General features: G+C 45.2%; 1 protein-coding gene across 19 annotated transcripts in view; it reads left to right on the top strand.

Moving 5' to 3' along the window:
* LOC119439997 (calcitonin gene-related peptide type 1 receptor-like) overlaps nucleotides 1-22,525 on the top strand; it is a 400,718-nt gene that overhangs the window by 127,703 nt on the left and 250,490 nt on the right. For 17 of the 19 annotated variants that reach the window (XM_049661302.1, XM_049661300.1, XM_037704949.2 and 14 more), the window contains 2 exons: nucleotides 3,243-3,381; nucleotides 11,693-11,803. The exons of 1 other annotated variant lie outside the window; for it this stretch is intronic. In XM_049661302.1, the coding sequence (XP_049517259.1) occupies nucleotides 3,243-3,381; nucleotides 11,693-11,803 (250 nt within the window). The remainder of the gene's footprint in view (nucleotides 1-3,242; nucleotides 3,382-11,692; nucleotides 11,804-22,525) is intronic. One more of the 19 variants, XM_049661289.1, reaches the window with a different exon arrangement.

The following is a 22,525-nucleotide window of genomic DNA, read 5'->3' as shown; positions in this document are numbered from 1 at the left end:
CATGGCATGTCGCGTCTCAGCTGTTTATTTGAAACACACACGTAGTTCACAGACATACATACATAGAGTAAGAAAAGGGGAAAAAGAATATAAAACTAGATAGAGAAAGGAATGACATAAATCGAACAGCAAGTGAAAGAAAAAAGAAAGAAAGAAAAAGGAAAGATAAGGAAAGAAAAGAAAAGAAAAGAAAGAAGGAAAAAAAATGAGAGCAAACACCAGCAGCAATGGTCCAGATAGCACAGTTGGCGTGCATGAAGAAGGCGTCCAGGAGGCATCAGCAGTACCGCCGGTCCGGGCCCGTGACGTCGAGCAGGACCCAAGGACACCAATGACGAACGGCCTGGAAGGCTAGTTCAGGGATGACTTTTAGGCTCAAAGAGGGAGTCATGAACAGAAAAAAAATGTGGTTGATCCCTCTTATATAGGAATCCGTATAGAACACGAAAGTGAAACGTGTCTTCACAGAAGTAGTGTAATGTTTATTGCACATTGATATATAATGTCTATTGGTGTTTTGTGGCTAAAGCGCCCTTAGGCGTTGGTGCACCCACGCTGACGCCTGGTGGCACGTCTCCTCCATCACGACTACCAACGTCGATGACCATGAGCAACCGTCGTGCATATGGAAGCTGCACTACGCTGAACACGCTAGCACAACGCGAAAGGACGAAGCACGTAACTGACACACTAATACAACGCGCAAGACAACGCACGTAACTGAATCGTCACCGAGTCAAATCAGCGCGTACAGCGCGTCGTAATTGCAGCCTCCGCGATCAACTTCAGAAACATTTTCAGAGCTAATTGCGGAGGCCACGCTCCGCTGTTCTGAGTACGGTGAAACGCCACCTAGGTGGCGTTGGTAGTGCTTCTTGATGCCAGCGTCCCTTCGAATGCTGGCATCGAGCGTCGCAGTGCTGAGACCACCGAAGCGTTCACTGTCGGTGCGCGTTAGTGTCATAATGCAGTACTTCTCTTTTCTGCTCGCAGGCGGCGGCACCGCCCCGAGCAAGAGCGCGGGTACACGGAGGAGTGTTAGATATATAAGGCGCGTCTGTGTAGCTCTCTGCAATGCGTTTGTGGCGCAATGGGTTAAACGCTCGGCGATCTATCGTCGCGGACCGAGAGGTCGTGGGTTCGATTTCCAAATTTTGCATGTTTGTGGAACTTTTTCTTCTGGTTTCTTTCTTTGTATTATGTTCTATGACGTATTTCCGTGACGGAAATACGTCAGTGAAGTCTTGGTGGACCCCGGCATAAAACACTTTCGTGTTAAAAAAGGTGAGAGAGAGTGATGATGATGATGGTATGGACCAGACATTCCGTCCCAACTGTCCCCGGAGGCAAGCTCCACCTTTGTTGGCATAACAAAGGACAGCAGGAAACGAAGCTGAAAGTGAGTAAAAAAAAAGAAAGAAAAAGGGGGGGGGGGGGGGGCGGGGCACGCGCTTGAACATGGTTAAATTACGCGTTGCCGGGAATGTGAAGAGGCTATGAGGTGGTACAATTGATGAGTAGTGCTCTCTTCCGCTATTAGTGAGCATAGCATTATTATAATGAGTAGTGTTATTCGCGTTTGAGAGTTGTCTTGCAGGCGGGCGAGATGATGGGTAAGAGGACATTCATTAAAAAAGTGTTGCACGTCGGTGCATGGCAAACCCACACGCACATTTGCTATGAGGGGAGAGTTGAAGCGGAAATAGTAAAGGCATCCTGCCATGAGCGGTAATGAAGTGTGCAAGTGGTTTTGGAGGTGGAAAAAAGGCCGGTATTGTTTATGTTGGGAATCCACCGAAAAAGTTCCGTGTGTGTTGTCACGCGTCCACGCCCCGTTCCACTGCGCGTAGGAGGAAGTGCGCATTTGAGATTTGATGGTGGTCGGAGAGGCGAGGACGAACCGGGACAGACCCCGCGAAGCGGCAGAATTCGCAAAGAGGTCGGCCAATTCGTTCCTTCAACTCCACAATGCGCGGGGACGTGAAAGAGAGCGACGGGACGGAGCGCACCAATTGAAACAGGTGTTGTTTGATGTGAAAGACATGCGGATTAGTGGTAGTGAGAGATGATAAGGGGTCAATAGCGATAAACAGTCAGAGTATATATGAACCGGAGTATTGTTTGACAGAGAGCGGATGTATGCGAGAGCTTCCAGAAGTGCATCGTTTCCGTAAATAGAACTTGTGGCGCCAATGATTTTGTATCTGCCAATTTTGGTAAGCCGGCCGTGAGCGTTAAGAAGGAGAAAAGCCGAAACCAGAGGAACGTGGCGTGAACGATCCATCCGTGTAAAGATGTAGACTGGGAGGGATGGACAGTGGGACCTCATCAATGTGGAGGCGACGAAAAGGAAGCGGTGTTTCCGGCTGGGGTGAATGTCCCAGGATTAAGAGGGAATTGGATTTGCTGCGGGTAGTAGGGGTAGGGCCATAGGAGGTAATGGCTTTGAGTGTAAGAGTGAGAATTGAGCATTTAAACGAGCTAATTCTATTGGAAGTGGTAAAGTATTTGCCAGGACCTGTAGTGATGACGTTCTAGTTGTGCGGAATGCGCCGGTGAGTGTTAATAGCAGGGTGCGCTGAATAGAGAGAAGTTTGTCTTAAACTGTGAAGTAGGAAATGGCGGCCACCAAACGGGGGATGCATATGTAGAGACGGAAAGCAGAACCTGATGTATAGAGGAAGGCGGAGAGCAGATGGCGACATCGAGTAGTGCATGCGGAGAAAGAGGAGGATACGGGAGGAAAGAAGATCAGATTTATTCCGAAGATAATTCAAATGATCATTAAAAGTGAGGTGGGGTCGGATCGGCGGCATACACACGCGTGGAAGACTACCGCCACCTCGGGGAGCCGGAGGAAACTAGACACGCACAACGGACCGCCACGCCGGAAGAGCGGAAGGAAACTAGGCACGCAAGCGCTTAGACGACGACAAAGAGAGGGCGGTGCGAGCGCACACATGGCCGACGCTGGTCGCACAGCGGCAAATATTTGAGAAATCCTTATTATCTACTTGAGAGTCTACTGATTTTGAAAATGGTTGCCTATTGATAACTAACCTACAGAAAATGCATTTTCTATAGAATGAAGCGATTTTGCATCGTACTCGCGAGCTGAGTTTTTGCAGACGCAGATCTATTAACGGACATGAAAATGCGTAGAACCCTAGCCATAGACAGCTTCGCTGTAATAATAATAATAAAAGGTGCATATGTCTACTTTCCTTCCTGCACTGGTGCAGATGCTGTCGGCTTGCCTGCTGCCCTGGTGCAGCCCCAGCGCACAGGGCACCCGTGCTGAGAGGGTGTTCTCCCAACTGAAAGCACTGCGCGAATGCGAGCAGCGAGCGTTCTATGACTCCCGTAACAAGAACGACACCGGTGAGTACTATAGGAGCCGATGAGCTCAATTTTTGAGCAAGAAAACGAGATTGCGAGATTTCTTCATAGGAAATAGTTACTTGTTTAGTCTTGCATGCAAGCGATGAAGGAGACCGCTGAACTAAATGATGCCTAAAAGAGCGAGAAGGAACTTCACTTAGGAACCTTTACTCCTCCTCCTTGCCCGTACGTAAGCGCCCTGCAATGTAGTTTACGTGTGATCTCTCGCCATCTACACAGGAAACTCTGCGGCGACCAGCGGCTACTTGTCAATAAGCACCTTGCGCTGAAGCTTTTCAGAGTTGACTGCAGCGCCATAACACACAGCCTAACGAGTGGCGGAAGAAAAACGGGGGAGACGCTGTATACATTCGCCGTAACACTTTAAAAAAAATTAAATTATGGGGTTTACGTGCCAAAACCAGTTCTGATTATGAGGCACGCCGTAGTGGGGGACTCCGGAAATTTGGGCCACCTGGGGTTCTTTAACGTGCACCTAAATCTAAGTACACGGGTGAATTTTCGCATTTCGCCCCCATCGAAATGCGGCCGCCGTGGCCGGGATTCGATCCCAGACCTCGTGCTCAGCAGCCCAACACATAGCCACTGAGCAACCACGGCGGGTCCCGTAACACTTTCGATCGCTTACCACAGGACTAACCGAATATTGTAAAAATATCGAAGTACGCATGCTCTGCATGTGACTGCACATGTTCGCGATCGATATCAGAAGTGCTAACAATCCTGAGCTTGGTCTCGTCAAGTGCACTGGATAAAACTCAGACGAGCGACGAAAAGTGGGCCCGCTATCGCTTGGAATGGCATATCATTACATTGTCTCTTTAGCGGCCGGTGTGCCGAAGATGAGTAAGGACCTTAAAAGCGGCCGGTGTGCCGAAAAATGAGTAAGGACCTTAAAAATGAGAACGTCATAGTGCCCTCTGAACACTGCACGATGTCCACACAAAATCATTCCGTGTTGGCGCCAGCGCTACATGCTTATCGTGTATATGATCTCTAGCGCGTCTTTTTGAGTATAGGACGCAGAAGGTTGTGCTTCGAGCGCTCCCTTGCCGAGACGAAATTTGCAGCACTGTCGCCGATACTTGCAACGCACCACACGTTCGACAGGTCGAGACACGCCCCAGCGAAACTGTTCAAGTAACGGAAACGGACACTCATTACACAATGTGGACCTTCACAGCATTCCAATATAAAATATCACGTCCTCTGCAAGCTGGCCTTCTATACTATGCTACACCCATCTACCACAGCCTTACAATGTGAAGCCGTCTTCCTTGGTGAAAATTTCACTCCTTGCGGAATCGAAATTACCTCTGATAAAAAGTACGGGTACCTGCGTTCTGCTATTCAAATTAAGGCAAGGTGGACTGTGTTTTAGATGCCGATTTAGATTAGATAGGCGTCGATTTCAGATATGAAATGTAACGCGCTAATAAAATTGCAGGACCCTTAACATAAAAAACTCTTGCGCTGGAATTGTTGGTAAGGCAAAATTCTAGCTAATCCTGATTCTGGACATATTATTAGAGAAAGCGGCTGGCCAGTGGCAAAGATCACTTGCGAACAAAATATTCGTGAATTCAACCCCATATTCGTAGCACTCGACAAGTCAGTTCAAGAAAACAAGGCTCCGAACAGTGTATCTTTAATGCGATTAGCATGTTTTGGAAATTGTACCAACTTTGAGGTATTGTCTGTCTGTGTCTAACCTGTTCAACCTCACCACTTGGGCACCTGGGTACGCACTACTTGATCTGTGCTTGAATAGTAAACCACTTGGACCACTGGGTGAATCAAGATAGGAACGCATCGCTGCGTATCGGCCCACTCTTGGTCAATTTCCCAGAGTTGGTAGGTGCCATAACAGCGCGACCTGGAAAACGGCAAGGCAAAAAAATGCAAGGTTGTGCTTGCATTGAATAGACGACTTCAGAAAAGTGAGCGCCACCTCTGGTCCAGGGCATTATGGAAAGTTTGAGGTCAGTTTCGGTTTTTCAGGCCTTATACTGCGTGCGTAGCTAGATACCGCTGTCCCTGCGTGCTGCCACGACGAGTCCTGTTTTCAAACGGAAACGTTCGGAGAACTGCGAGCTCTGATTGGCCTCTGAGCCTAACGAGGCTCTAGGTGTGTGGGCGTGGCGACGCGCCCTCGCTTCAATACGCACGAAATTTCTCGATCGCACCTTCTGGGCACGCGGGTCCTGTACGAAAATTGGTAGGGTCAGCAGCTTATGTTTCCTTTCTTTTTTTTTCACGGGCCCTTTGGCTACATTTTCCAACGCAACCACCGTTATGCGTGAAATGTGTGAGAAGTAATCGGCCCACGAAACTGAGATAGGCTTTTAAGTGTTCTGTGACGGCAACTGCAATCAATTGGCGTTGTGGAGCGTTTTCTTAAACAGTGTGGTTTCGCATGCTTTTGGTGATAAAAAACATACTCGTAGGTAACTTATGGCTGTAATTGGTATACACCAAGACATATTTTTATAGCAGATGCTTGAACGAACCGCGAGGGGTGGACAGTGTTTACACTTTACAGCGGTGGGCCCCGGGAACGTGTCAAACTTGTTGAAACACGCATTCACAGATATCCATTCGAAATTACATTTTTCGATATTATAATCTGAACGAGGCATAACCCGTTGCATAACACACATGCACAAGAGCCCCACGAGAAATTGTTTACGTGCGCAATCGCTTTAAAACGTGATTGCTGTCAGAATGTCTCCGCGTGTATATACGGACAGCCGAAATGCTACTAAGTTGTAGTGTAAAACTTACTCCATGTATGATGGCGTGCCACTGTCTTCGCTGAAGTGTTGTAACTGTTTACAAAAACCATGACATGAAGTTCGCCGCTCACGCACGGCCGGCAAAAAGCGGGTGCCGGAGCACGGCTGCACTCGGTGCACTTATACAGTCGGCGTGGAGAGGTGATGGCAGCGGAATCCGCACAACATTTTATGGTGTGGTCGCTCTTATTCTTCTAATCCTTAGTTTTATGGTTAGTTAAGACAGTAGAAGGAAGGCTTGACTCCAGTTAGAAGAGGCACATCCTACGTGGTTGGCGGCAAGTGAAGCAGATGACGGCGCACATTTCCCTGAAGATCCCATATTACCCTTACCGGTGGCCGCTTGAGGTGCGCGCGCCACTTTTTAATGTCGTTTCACTGAATAACTTATTACAAAAAATCACAATTTCTAAATGGTACAAGATGCATGTACATAAAGCAGAAAAACAACACCGTTACGAAAAAACTGCTTTCATCAAAAGACGTCGACAGATGCATGGTGGGTTCCGCCATATACCAAGCCACATCGCAAGAACCATAAAACTTACTGCTATCCACGTCAATAACCAGAGACCAGCGACTAAAAGCCCTTTTCTTCTGATGAACTCATGTAACAACTGCTGTTGTTGAACAATGCAACTTCCAATAATATGCGTGGCCCGCTCAAGTGAATAGAATGTTGGCTGACGTAGTTACCTTTTTTTTACTATTCGGAATGCGTTCCCAGTTATCTTTATTGTCACAGCCCACGGTTCTATACTATTATTCTCTCCCGGAAGAAAGACACGCACCCACACAAGGTGCAGTGTAAGCAAAAGTGCGAATAATGACGATTTCTTTTTTGAAAGCAAAGGTGTATTAGCTATACCTTCCCAGACTTTCCTGACCGTGGACACTGCGGTCTTGCCGACAGGCGTGCGTGTAAAGTGGCGCTGCACGCGCGCGCGAGGGAGCATGTGCACGCGCGCCAGCTTCCGTTAGGACGCATGAAAGAAACAAAAAAAAAAAGAGGTCAACCTTACTCATGTATTTCGCGCCGTACTTCTCTCGCAATACATGAGTTCTCGCCATTCTTCCCTCGACAGAGATCACCTTTGTCCTCGTGGCGTCACTGCGTCGACGTCTCTTAAAAAGTGTGCATCCGCATGAACAGCTGTTTGCATCTCAATAAATCTGTGAATGGTACGGTGCATGAAACTAAACACTGCATGTAATTTCACGCTGCCTAGGTGACAATCACGACAATCGTTCGCATTGTATGTCGTTTTATGGCATTTAAGTACCCGTTTCACGGAAAGGTTCACTTCACAGGTTTCAACGCGTGCAATCAATGTGCATGCTGCTTTACGTTTCGTTGAAGCGCCCGTAATCTAGCATAATACTCACAATTTGAAAAATGCCGCCTTAGGCAGTCAAAGTTGTATTTTCAGAACTTCGAAAAGGAACTAGCAAAGCCGCGACGAAAGGCGCAACCTGTCACTGGTTTCTTAATAGCCGCCAGTCCACCTGTAAGCTGCGTTGCTTTTTACGTCCCTTTTTGCCGCAGCTGCATTCCAGAACTAATTATTTAAGTCAGTTGCGAAGCTGCAGCTGAAGCTAGAGAGACATCACTTATAGGTAAAACTGCCCTTTAGAGCTATGAGTACTGGCACAACAGGCTATCGTAAATTAGCTGCCTGTAAGCGTTTTCGACACTTGTCAAAGTCTTCAGCGTTGTATTTGCTCAGCACACGAGTATCGCAAGAAATAAATTAGTTGCGAGATTTTGAATGCCGTAGTTACTCATTGCAATGTCAAGTAAATGTTTCTCGTACAACGTTTTCACAACAATCAAGCTCCTAAATGCACGTTTGCTTTGCCGTGCTTTATCTTAAGCGATCATTTTCTTGCACCTCATGTAAGGGACGTCTTTTCTCTGCAGCACGAAAGCTCTCTCTCTCTCTTTGAGTGTGAGAGAGTGATCATACACTTCCGAATGTTGTGACAGTACACAAGTAATGAATTCTGGCAGGACCCTTATGCCATGATGAATGTGGATATTATTCCTATTAGCATTGAAGCAATGTGGCGACTCACAATATTGCCACATTTTTCACTTCTCTTTAGCTCAATACTCATCGTTCAATGCACGCTCTGGTCCCATTCTCTTCAATTCACTTCGTTTTTGCACACTCCGTGACTTTTCATACCGACTTCATCACTTTTCTGTTGCCGACTTCTTCCCTCACCCTTTGATCTGATTTTCTTTATCTGGCCACCTACCGAGTGGCTACTACTCACTTTGGAGCAATGCTCAAGAACGCCCACATTCGTAGTGTCACATGCCACTTACACATACCAAATGGCCCAAGTTGTCCACTCGGGTACATACCCAGTGGCACATGAGCGCTGACCTAAGTTAGCGTGAAAGTGGATAGACAAACCAAGAATTGCGAGCACTTCTCAAAGGATGCTGATCGCATTATTTAGATACTTACGCCTGGCCCTTTTTTTATCTAGCTAGGACATAGCCGAGAGCTCCTCCAGCGCATAGTCTCTTCTGCAGAAAAGTCGATTGCTTAGACATTTATATGTCTGATCGGCTCGCATGTTAGTATTTGTGCATGGGAGCTTACTCGGGGTGCACAGCCCTTTTTGTTGCTTGGGTACCTTTACACGTGCAGTTTATTCGCTGACATGCTTGTGGTCCTATCTTACGAATCGATTTGTAAACGCAGTTCGAAGCAGGCAGTATATTTGGCTAAAGCTTTAAGATAGGTATTTGTTTTATGTATTCTTTTTTTTAGACTGGCACTGTCAAAGGCTCTAGTGAACTCAGGAATATATCTTCATTTATTTCGCAAAATCCCACAGCATTATATTTGGTGCCAAGGTGCACTAGAAGCATGCAACACTTTTTTTTCGGAAGGCAGTATATGGCGGTACTCATAATCTATTGCAGTTTCTATAGTTTGACTTCTCACAGAAGACAAGCCCCGTTTTCTTGATATGCTATCTAGCGAACTCGCGAACCACCCTCAAAGCTATGGCACTTTCGCCCTAGAGGCAGAGTATTGATAGCAGTTAAATAGGAATGTTTAGCATTGCGTTTGAGATTCTCGGACGGTGTTCTACTTACATGCGGCTGCGACATGCTGCCACGAATCAGCACGCAAGGCAACTGCCGCTGGCAGCTACTAGGCGTCTGAGAACGATAGCGTCATGAATGCCGCCAGGGTTGTTGAGGTATCGCACCTCTAGGGAGCCTAGATGGAAGCTCTGTTTAAGGGAGGTGACAACACAAAAATTTCAACAGTTATTTGCCACCAAATTTTGCGAGCAGCCTTATTAGCCCACAATTTCGCTTGAATTCACGGCGCATTCCAAAACCTCAGTGCGCATTCTTGACTTTTTTTTTGTTACGCTCTGACATGTACCCATCGTGGCAGACGATTTAATCAATTTATTTGAATTCGTTTTATAGCAATGCGGCGCAGAATACCTGCATGCGTTGCGTTTTCCTTTTATTTTAACACATAAAGATTATTTCTTTTCAATTCTATGTTGCGCGAAACATGTCAAACGACGAGTTATAAGGCATGGTGGCGTGATCTTAGTAGCATTATCTCACATCAAGAATGGGAAGTGAACAAAGCACGGTTGTTGGCCTCAAAGTTGCACATAATATAAATAGTGCAATAGCTGGCGGTATACAAAGGCTGTCACCACCTCAAACGATCGCTTCCATGTAGCTCCCCGCGCACTTCGCTGGTACCCGAGATGATACCAAGTATGAGACCAACCTCCTTGGGTGAGACCGACGGGAAACCGTCGGCAATAGCTCTCACCCAGTGAAGTATTAGGTATGTAAAGAGCACAGGCGCTGGGACTAGAAAAAATGCATCACTTTGCGCTTTTGAGTCCTAATAATATTTTGTAAGTTTAAATTGTTTAAGATAAGAGGCATAGGCTGATAATGAAATGTTTCGTCATTTGTTTTCTTTGTGCTGTAATGGCCAACATTCTGACGAATAAATCATGATGCCAATACCAGAAGCCTGGTCAGAGCAACTTTGGCGTTTCAATAATATGGCATCTGTCTGGCATATCGAATCGTCCATGTGGGCTGCCACGCCAACGGCGATGGCGAAGCCGACGGTTAAGAGTCACCATGGGTGTCCCTATAATTGCTTTCGCAATAAAATGGCTAGCCGGCTTGCGGACTTATATGTTCATTACCGGTGGCTACGCCATGTCGCAATCTGCTGAGTCTGCTTATTTTTCCCGCTCAGGGTGGTTATGTATATAGTCTGTATCAAAAAACTACCGTAAGAAACGAGATTAGGCGGAGTACAGAGGGTATTGAAAGTTGAATGCAGCCATGAAGTGGCATTCAACATTCAAAATGTGGACCCACTAATTGAGGTTCGCCTTTTCGCAGACGATTGTCTGTTATTTTGTCGAGTGAGGAGCGTCCACGACCAATCCCTGCTAAATGATTCCCTAAACGTAATTTCTAATTGGTGTGCAGCATACGACATGGAAATTAACTTTGATAAATCGGTCTGCATGAGCGTTACAGCGAAAAAATCCCCATTGCAATTTAATTACAAAATTGGACTTAAGGAAATTCGACGAACCATGAAGATGAAATATCTGGGTGTTACCATCACACATAATTTAAGCTGGAACGAACATGTTGCTAACATTTCTGGATCAGCACAGCGAAAGCTGGGAATGCTTCGGCGGAAATTAAAGCAAGCGTCCCATGACGTAAAGCTGAAGGCTTACACTACGATTGTTCGACCTACCCTGGAGTATGCGAGTATAGTGCGGGACCCGTATCGACGAACTCTAATAAATCAGATCGAGCGTATACAGCGTCTTGCTGTGCGCTTTATTTTTTCTAAGTACGAGAGAACTGAATCTGTTACCGCATTGATTGATAAGGCAAACCTTCCAGATTTAGCTTCACGAAGTAAAATAGCCAGGCTAAAATTTTTTATCAATTGTACAATGGCATGTTAAACCTAAATCGCGGACTCTACTTGCGGCCTCCTGGCAGAGTGTCACCTCGGTCCTGTCACCCATACGTTGTTAGACCTTATGTGCCTAGAGTCGATGTTTACAAACATTCGTTTCTGGTCAGAACTATAGAAGAGTGGAACCAACTTAACTCAGAAATATTTGATGGTATGAATTCCCTTGCAAATTTTGAAAGAAACCTAGAATCATTATATGTTTAAATTCAATGTTTTTTGGCATTGTACTGCGAAATTTCTGCTGCTGTTTTGTTTTGTTTATGCTATTGTATGGTGTGTATACATTTTTACTTTCAGTTTTCATTGTGTTGCTTGTATTACACTGTTTGTATATTCGCTCTTAGTATTGTGAATTATCCCACCCTGTAACAGCCCGAAAGGGCTCACAGTATTGAAAATAAATAAAAATAAAATAAAATTTACGACTGCGACTGATTTTGGCACTTTTGCCGTCTGCTTGTCACCCGAATGCAGCCGGATGCGACTGGAGGTTCGACGGCTGGCACTGCTGGCCACCGACCGCACGGGGTGTCGTGGCCCGAGCGCCCTGTCCTGTTCTCCTACCTGGAGTTGTAAATTCTTCAGGTGAGCTGTGCTCCTCAAGTCATACCACTGGCCCTTGAGGGATGACTTGGTCTTCAGGCCTTAACGTATTTAGTGTCGCTTAGACGAGTCCGAAAAATGTTTCGACCGAAAGAAACGGTTTCTGATGAAGCAAAGTTTGCATCGTAGTATGAGTGAATGCAAGGATTCAGTTAACTACCCTTTCATAAAACAATACATCCGTGCCAGCTTTGCCGACTGACGGTTGATTAATCATCTCCGAGTGCTTACATTGTGAGTCTGTTAGTGTTACATAAGTTTCATTTTTAACTGAGTTAAATCTATTACAGAAAGTTGCTCCCATTGCAATCGTCATGTTGGTGCCAGATCCATCCAATGAAGCGTAAGATGGTCAAACACTTTGTGTTTTAAAATACATTTCAATCATAACCTGAGGCTGCAGCGATTTTATATCAGCCATATAAAGTTAAACAAGATGAAGGGGACCAATCGCAGACGCTGGCACCACTTTCCTCATGAGGTTATCTACTTTCAGCGCTCAAGGCCGGCCCCACCGAAACCTTCTCTACTTCTACATGCTCCGCGCCTCTTGTCAGCCAAATAGACAAGAAAGAGCTGTGGAGTAAAGCAATGCTATTCGCTTTGAAAACAAACAAAAGTGACTACCTATAAACGAGGATAGGGTTTCATTAGCCTGTTCAAACAATGCGCCGAGTCACCGCCAGATGCTTGCGCCGGCGGTTGCGTAAATTTGACGTCAGGAGCTTTCAATAAAAACAGGTTGGAATAGTTCTACATTATAGGGCAACTTTACTAAAAGGTATTGCGCAAGGCAGTTGTTTTATTATCATGTTTGAAGTTCTGTATTATTTTTTTCATAAGACGGTACATACCAATGAACGCCTTCCACAGCGAGAATTAAAATGTCAGCACTGTCTCTGTGATGTTTCTCCCTGGAACTTCACTTTTTGTTTGCGTTATTACACCCACTTTTTGTTTGCGTTATTACACCCTCATGTCCGCCTTCTCTTGCAGTTCCAAATTTCGCAAACAGATGAGAGTCTAGCACTACAATTAATCCACTTACAGCAGGCGGTAAAGAATGCACATAAAAGAATGAACAACACTACAGAAAACACAGCCATAGTTTTTCGGGTCAGGCAGCCTCGTTTGCACGTCTTTGATTTATGGGACGTTACGCTGGAGCGGAGGGGGTTGCTTCAGTTAGCTTCGCGAGAGGACAAACGGGGCGCGAACTGTTCTACGAGGAGTTAAGGGCTCGCGATGAGATGGGGTGTATTGTTTGTGCATATGATTGCCTTGCCCCTGCGAACGAGGAAATACCAAACAAAAAGGCCGGCTAGGTGTGCGTTTTCTGTTTGGTATTACGTCCCGCTGCAACTTTTCTTTCTATCATGCATAACACTACCATAATGAGACGTAATTATCGCTGTACTAGTTCCGGTGATCGAGGCGCTAACGTAATTTATGCCGTCAGCCCCATTTAGTTTCCTTACCGAATGAGTTATTCCAGAGGGCCCGCATGAATGCTTTAGCAGAGTGGTCGGTGTCATTCGGTTTAATGAACCTCGCGCAGCCGTCCACTATCATTAATTTTACCTCTACTAGAAAGTAAAAAAAAAAGGCGCCAGGCTGATGAAAAGACAAAACAACGCATCATCATCCGATGAGCTGGTAGCAGCAAGCACACGTGCTCGCTATGAACCCTAGCTTCTTGCGCTTGCCGTGAAGCAAATTGCGCTGCGACGCATATAGTTTTGTTTTCATACACGCAGAAACTCGGAACGACCGTATCACCATGTGGACGACCGCATGACGATCGTATTGCGTACCATCGTTATAAAGCACGTGTTCTTGCGTGCATCTACGGCAGCTCTCATGCCCCTTCATGTTTGTTCCTTTGCTTTCGCAGTTCTGCTTCTTAGTATAGCAAGGTGGACGTTGGGGCAAGGTAGTAGGGACGCATGGTAACGTAAGCGTGGCGCGAAAAATCAAGTTCGTAAAAATAGGCAGGACAAGTCCTTGTGTTGTCCTCCGTCCTTGTTGTTTCGTGCTACCCCAATTATACGTTTGTATAGCGTAAATGTGCTTTTCCGATGGGCGAATACATTTGAGCAGCTATGTATAGAATACACATAAGCGATTTTCAAAGCGCAGAGGTGTGGCGTTTTCCTTTGGTTGGTGAATGTGTATACTTCAGGGGACCTGCATCCACTTTTTACTTGTGATTTCAAGCTATACTTGGTAGTGGCGCTAATACGTGATGCCTCTTGTCTGAAGCCGCTTTAATGTCATGCGTGCCTTCGAAATATTTAATGAGGCCAAACTTTTTGCCTCTGATAGCCTGTGATACTTAATGTTTGCAGTGTTGTCTTCTCGTCTTGGGCGTCTTATATGCATACGTCGAAAGAAGGGAAAAAAGCAAAGCAGCGCACCGAAATATCGGTACTCGCTATCTTTACATTGCTGGATAGTTTGCCGACTGGCAAAATAGAACGCACGTTTGTCGGCAACAAGAAGGAAGCGAACGCACGTCCTTTAGGCATGCGCTCGCGTAACACGGGATAAACGAGCGACACGTTTTCAAACCTGCAGTAACTAATTTACCATATAATTTTTCAATAAATGTTTTATTGATTCATTCAAAGCTGCATTCGATGAGCGGCACTAGCGCCACAGAAGACTAGCATCACGCAGAACAATGGCTTCGTGGCGACCAATGATTCAACAGGAAATTTCAGTGTGACTAGCTACCGTTTTATGATATACTTGGAACTGGCAAAAAACTGGGTCGTCGTATCGAATCGACTTAATCCTCACGCGGCTAACCTACCATCTCAAGGAAAGTAAACAAGGACAATACTTTGACCCTAGTCAGATTGAATTCAGACGAGGCCTTTGTACTCAGGGAAGTCTCTTTGTCTCTGTCGTTGTAGAGGGAAGCAGCGGGGTAGGCACAAGTTAGCAGGCATCCTCGTCGCCGTGGAACTATGAAAGTTATTCGACAGTGGCACACACAAAACTGTAATCCTGGTGCTCGAATAAGTGCGCCCTGAATACGTGGACATTGTTAAATCCTTCCTGGAGAATCGAACGTTCGAGATGCGTAGTGGCAACGGATGTCCGAGGACATACACGGACAACGTAGGCGTTCCTGAAGGAGCAATTTATTCTCCTACGCTGTTTATTCTAGTTATGCGAGGGCTGGCTGTGCGTCTACGACAGGTTCACGGTATCCGATTCACCATATATGCAGACGATGTGACATTTCGGACGGAATCTGGCGGCCTTTTCAAGACAATAGAAAAAGCAAGTAAGCCACTGCAGAATGCGCTCGACACATTGACGGATTATCTGAAAGAAACAGGCATGTATCCATGAGAGGAGAAAAAAAAAGTACATCCTCCCCGGTGGCACGGCGCAAGAAGAGGAAAAAGTCGAGCTGTGCCTTGCTGGCCACAAACGTGAAAGAGCTCTGGAATGCCACAGCAAGATACTCGGCATTCCAATTCACGAGGACGGCGATTAAGAAAGTCTTGCGCCTTTGGTATTGCGAGCAGAAGCGGCATATGCACGGCAAAGCGTCAACAATAGCGAAGCGTCCGTCGTTTATTTTGTTGCCAGCAACGTAGTGGTTGCCGCGGTTTACGATTTGCCGGCGCTGCCAGGTGACAAGTTGTGTGCATTATGTTTCTCAGTTGCATTTTTTGCATTTTTATTGGCCGACGTCAGTTCTGCGGGTCTTTCACGGCGTGACTGTCGTACAAAGCGTGTGGAAGAAGCCGTACAAGGGATGGACGACGACAAAAAACGCAGTTCATGTATAGTGCGCCTCTCTCCCACGGCGTACTAGTGGCAATTCTTGTAATATTTATTTATTAGGTTTAGGCGTAGTACAAGCTCCTGGGCATGTACAGGCTTGTAGCCTTTTGCTGTCATGATGAATATCTTCATTTATTATTTATTATTTAAATTTTACTTAAGGCAAATCAAAGAAGGCGACAAAGCCTACCAAGCTATACTATAAAGATTACCATAACAAAAAAATTAAGCGGCACTTTCCTGAACGGGCACTGGGCAAGATATGTGTAACATCGTATGGCGGTCAGCGTGGTGCGGAATGTCGCATGCGTAGAAATAATTTGTGGCGGAGGTTATGCTAATGTAGTAGCGTTATTTACTTATATATGCGTGAGATGTACGAGCAGACAGACGCACATATTTCCATTGCCGAACTTACCAGGTGTTTTTATTCCTTCTTTTTTGTAGCTGGAACAATTAAAAAAATTGCCTGTTGCAGTTAGCACAATCCTTAACCTTAAGAAAAATTACTTGACAGAGCGACCATTACTTCTACGAGAAATCAAAATGCCTAATTCTATAAATTATATATTTAGGCTTAATAATGTTTTAATGAATTAGATCCCGACGCTTATTTCAGTTTACGAATTGTAGCCGGTAAGTCCGCAAGGCTTAGAATACCGATTCGTTTGCTTAGAACACCGATTGTGCTGTTTTGCGTACATATGAACGCAAGAAAGTACTGGACATCATAATACAGCTGTCTTATGGATCGCGTATTAAGAATGGTATCTCACGACAGCACATGGCTTCCCGGTGTTGGAATATTGTCTTCATTATACGGAGCATTCGGTGCATTGATTACACAGTATTCGCTCACTTTTGCTAATGCGGCACGCAATACCCTTCAAAAACAAGAAAAGAGGTACAGACGCGGTGGGTAAAAGGAGCCCGATCCCAGTAATAAAATACGCCAGCGTAATAAAAGATAAGGTTGGAGAGGCAATTTATCCCGAATCAGGCAGACAGTTAGTATCTAAAAGCGGTAGCGATGCACAGAACATCACATGGACTGGAAAAACCAGGCGCTAGTCTAATGTCTTTTTTTCTAGCTGTAAGTTTGTTCATGGCTATCTCACACTTACTGATGCTTTGCCGAGCAGTTTTGCGCGATAATCATGCAGCAGTAAGCATCAGATGTCTATAGATATTTCACAGCATCATCGCACGCATTTTTGTCCAATCTTCTGTTGCTTCAGTACTCGTCCATATTAAGATGTACGCGCAATGTAAAATACTACATTATCGGAAGCAACCTGCTCCGCTACATGCTCCTTCGCTGGCGGCTGTATCAGGAATGTACATATCGCGGTAGAAAGAAAACGAATGAAAGGCTGTGTTTTCTGCAGTCAAAGTGAATGCCATCGCAACAAATACCTCTTTAGATGCATCAGTTTTGCGTCGTCTAAAAACCACTCTCCTCTTACCTTGTAGAAGCACCAATAGACAGAGAGAGAGAGAGAGGGGGGAAAGGGGAAATGCAGGGAGGTTAAGCAGATGGAAAGATCCGGTTTGCTACCCTACGCTGGGGAGAGAGGGGAGGGGTAGGTAAAGTGACTGCAAAGTAGAGATAACGAAAGAAAGGAGCACAGACAGTGACAGTCGGTCACTGTCACCGCATATCGTCACTGCACAGCACTGCCGCACATTGCCGTCACTGCCGCATACAGGACAGTAGCACTTGCAGCACTATACACATTTGGTCAGGGTACAGCCGCTTGTCTAAGTCTGTTGTCCTTTAAAAGCTGCAACAGTGCCTTCGTCTTCCTCTGCTGCGATGGCTTGTAATGTTGGCATTTTAAAATAAGTTCCTCTGTTAGAGGTCTTTGGTCAAAGCGCGCTGTCGCGATTGCAAGCGATCGTCTCTGTAAATTGTCGCGAGGACAGTCACAGAGAAGGTGTTGAAGAATCTCCTCGCTACCACAGTCATCACACGAGGCACAAATGTGCCTCTGTACCCGTCCCGGGCAACCACGCTTCACCCCATTGGATGTAGAATAGGCGGTGTCTATAACATGGCGTCTATGACGTGTTTCCGGCTCCCACAGTCGCTCCCAGAACATGCAGCTACGAAAACCATAGTATTCGATATCTGTTTTTGTTACTAAGAGAGAAACGTTGCTGCAGCGTGTATTCGAAGACCACCAATATCGGGAAGAACGCCAACCACTCCGATAAAAGGCGAGATCGCCCCTAAGATCGCTGTGAGGATGGTACGTCCGCCAATACGGTTTATTGGAGAAGGCCATTTAGTGTGCACTTGAAATTCCTAGAGTGGCAGGATGACGCGTCGGCTGAAGGCGGGTACTGGGCGTTTTCTAATCATGAGCGCGCGGAACAATTCCGGTTTTAGCCTCTGCTGCCACCAGTAATGGCGTCTCGTTATAAAATGGCAATCCTAAAGCAGCAAAAATGGAGGGCGGTATTTTGCCAGTGGCTGACAGAGGGCGCTTTCGCTGGCGTCTGCTAGTTGCTTGCTGAGAGCAACGAGAGAGGATTGGTCCTGCAGGAGACAAGTATTACTTTCGCTGCCCTCGAGCTGCTGCTGTTTCGATAGTGCTGAAACCACTCTGTTTATGGTATTGAAGCCTAAGCAAACGTACACACGCATCGTAAACACGACACCGCATAACAGTGTCGCCTTTTGGCAACGCCTTCTATCGTGCCCTTCCCGATATTATTATTATTATTATTATTATTATTATTATTATTATTATTATTATTATTAGTAGTAGTAGTAGTAGTAGTAGTAGTAGTAGTAGTAGTATTTGATTTCAAAACAGATACATTTGACAGGAAAGGGAAAGCGAGGAGCAAGCTGGCAACTGCCAACGGATGCGGCACCACGCCTACCTACTCTTTAGAAAGGAGGAGATAGAAACATAGAAATAGACCATAGGAAGACGAGGAGGAAAGAGGAAAGAAAGAGCAAAATGACCAATCTCAAAAAATAAAATAGAACACACAGTGCAGGTCACGCACAGCAGGGCCGGTCACAGCAGGTCACTGCAGGTCACGCTACTGAAAAACTTTAAATTGAAGAACCAGACTCTAGGTTCCAAACGTGAACATAAGTATAGCAGACGAGGTGCATAAAAGCACTGTCTTCATCTGATGCGTTAGTTATCATTCCCAAGCCACGTAATGCATTCGCCCAAAAGGGTGAACGGAAGGATAATGCTAGCGATAATTTACATAGGGGTTCATTTTAGCACGATAGCGGTGAGTGAATACGCCATGTCGGTGCATGTGCATGAAACGGTTTATGATCGCGCGGTTTTTCTTTTCTTCTGTTTTCTCGTGAAAGAGAGCACTCACCGCCTTCGTACTCTGTAATCCATTGTGACAGTCGTTATCGACGGACGATTTGTCAATCAGATCATTTTCAGTACAATTAAAAGTGTGTCTGTTGTTTTTACGGTCTCTGTTGCAACTATCGCTGCTTCTGCTTATGCTAGGGACTGATAATCCCTGGGCATGAGTAAGCAGTGATAAGAGCCAATGTTATATATATTCTGTATACATGAAGGTCTGCCCACTTGGTTATACACTATATATATTGTGAAATTAGCTTATCCGTTATGGAACTAGTCATTTGGATAAAGAAAAGCGCAAGAAGTAAATGAATGTATGTACCAGAAGGATCTTGATGTTGTGTGATTCAACGAAACTGACGTCGGTTTGGATATATCGTTATGCTTTTCGTGTTTTGAACTGAATTTGGAGTGCAACACCTTTTAAAGTTTTGTACTTCCCGTACTGTTTACATGGTGAAGGAGGCGTTCTAGGTTTGTGATGCATGTGCGGTCCACCCTGATTAAGCGTACGTAAGAGCACTGACTATAGTCGTCTATTTTTGTTAAACAAATGCGCATTACCAGTTGCGAAAATTTCGGCAGGAAGGGCGGCAGGGTAACGACATTAGCATTGAACAATACAACACTCAATGAATCCTATTTCGCTCACACTCGTAGCTGCTCATGCCGCGTTTATATCAAGCGTAACTATGCATCTATTTTACTATGCTAAGTAGCCAGTCTTCTAAAGTACCCATTCATCTAGGACAGGCAGTCCTAGACAGGCGTTCAAACACACTACGCACAAGCGAACTTGCCTTTCACCCTTCTGCATTGTACGCGGAGATTGCGGTAGTGCGCACGGCTACATTTTACGTTTACCGCGCCACCGTTCTTGGGTAATTAATTATTCTGTGCAGGCATTAGTACAGATCACACAAAAGTCGCTGAACTGCCAAAACTAATCAACAATAAGCAAGTAAGGGATATTCGAAATTATAACGTGGGAAAGATTGAGGAAGCACTAAGAAATGGTCGCAGCAGGAAATCAGCAGGAAACTTGGCACATGCAAAGCAAGATATATGCACTTAAAGTCAAAGAGAGTAATGTCATGAGCAATTTTGATGATATAGTAAGAGCAGCAGAAAAATTTTATACTGACCTGTACAGTACCCAGAAAGCCATGATACCTTCATTCGAACAAGTAATCAACAGGATACAGAGGCTCCTTCTGTAACTAGCGATGAAGTTAGGAGGGCCTTGCAAGACCTGGCCCGGGGAAAAGTGTTAGAAGAAGATGGAATAACAGCCGATTTAATCAAAGATGGAGGAGATATGCTTGAAAAGCTTGCGGCCCTTTATACGCAGTGCCTCATGACTTCAAGCGTACCAGAGAGCTAGAAGAATGTCAACATCATACTAATTCACAAGAAGGGAGACGTTAAAGCATTGAAGAATTATAGGCCCATCAGCTTGCTTTCATTATTGTATAAAATATTCAACAGGATCATTTCCAATAGAATCCGGGCGACACTTGACTTCAATGAACAAAGAGAACAGCCTGCGTTCAGGAAGGGATATTCTACAATGGATCACATTACATGTCATCAATAAGGTAATCGACAAATCTATGGAGTACAATCAGTGACTCTGTATGGCTTTCATAAATTATGAAAAGGCATTTGATTCATTCGAGACACCAGCAGCCATGGCGACATTGCGTAATGAAGGAGTAGAGAAGGCATACGTGAATATCTTGGGAAATATATACAAACATTCCACAGCTACCTTGGTTCTCCACAAGAAAAGTAGAAAGTGACCTATCAAGAAAGGGGTCAGACAAGGCATAAATTCTGAATGTCTGCACTTGTGAAAAGACGGAACCTGCACGAAAGAGGAGGAACTCTGCAGTCTAGATAAAGAAGAGAATTTGAAACAAATTTAAGAAGCCCTCGACATAAGCTCAATGCTTCTCTCTATAAGAGGATTAGGGGGCTGGACCTGTTAGCTGGAGCGCCAGAAAGAGCACGCAACCAAATTCTAATACAGTACAAACGTACGTATGATCTAAAACATCTACAAAGGTTCCACAGCTACCTTGGTTCTCCACAAGACGAGTAGAAAATTACCTATCAAGAAAGGGGCCAGGCAAGGAGATACAATCCCTCCAATGTCATTCGCTGCATGCTTAGAAGAAGTGTTCAAACTATTAGTCTGGGAAGGTTGAGGAGTGATGATCAACGCGAATATCTCAGCAACCTTCGGTTTGCAGATGACCTGTTGCAGATGATTCTGTTTAGCAACACTAGCTACGATTGGCAACAAATAATTGAGGACTTTAACCGAGAAAGTGTAAGAGTGGGATTGATGATTGATATGCTGGAGACAAAGATCATGTTCAATATCCTGGCAATGGAACAAGAGTTCAGGATCACCAGTCAGCTACTAGAGTCTGTAAATGAATACGTTTATCTAGGTCAATTACTCACAGGGGACCCTGATCACGAGAAAGAAATTTACAGAAGAATAAAATTGGGTTGGAGTGCATACGGCAGGCATTGTCAAATCCTGACTGGGAGCTTACCACTGTCGTTGAAAAGAAAAGTGTACAATCATTGCATTTTACCGGTGCTAACATATGGGGCAGAAACTTGGAAGTTAACAAAGGAACTCGAGAACAAGTTAAGGACTGCACAAAAAGCGATGGAACGAAAAATGTTAGGCCTTACGTTAAGAGACAGGAAGAGAGCGGTGTGGATCAGAGAACAAACGGGGATAGCCGATATTCTAGTTGACATTAAGATGGAAAAATGGAGCTGGGCAGGCCATGTAATGCGTTGGGTAGAAGACCGGTGGACCATTAGAGTTACCTAATGGATACCAAGAAGAAGGGAAGCGCAGTCAAGGACGGCAGAAAGTTAGGTTGGGTGATGAAATTACGAAAGTTGCAGGCGCAAGTTGGAATCAATTGCGCAAGACAAGGGTTATTGGAGGTCACCGGGAGAGACCTTCGTCCAGCAGTGGACTTGAAAATAGGTGGATGATGATGATGATGATGATGATGATCGCAGTCAATAGTTAGCCCAACCTGTTCATTCCTTTCTTACAGATATTGAGACACTCGGCTCCACTGAAAAAGGCATCTTATGGCTGCACGTGTTATGTGATTCTGCTTTTTTATTTTGAAGTTGCACTTTACAATACGTTTTCTTCAAAGGCTAGAAAATCGCAGTATCCTCTGTAATGAAAAGAGATATCATCGACAGCGACCCCAGCTGCTGCATCTTCGCACGGGTGAAAAGGTATAAAATGACCGAATGAGCAAAAAGGAATTTCTGGCTAACCGTACCCAATTTGTTCGCGTTAATAATCAAGCCTCTAGTTCTCTTTCGGTAACATCAGGCGTTCCGCAAGGGTCAGTCCTTGGTCCCCTTCTATTTCTAATATATATTAATGACCTACCAACGCATGTCTCTTGTAACGTCCGTATCTTTGCCGATGACTGTGTTATCTATCGCACAGTTAATAACCCCTCTGATCAACTAACTCTCCAAAGTGACCTAA

Source organism: Dermacentor silvarum, chromosome 2 (assembly GCF_013339745.2).
Source record: "Dermacentor silvarum isolate Dsil-2018 chromosome 2, BIME_Dsil_1.4, whole genome shotgun sequence".
Lineage (NCBI taxonomy): Eukaryota > Metazoa > Arthropoda > Arachnida > Ixodida > Ixodidae > Dermacentor > Dermacentor silvarum.
Note: the sequence above shows the minus strand (reverse complement) of the source record. Positions and strands in the feature narration are given on the sequence as shown.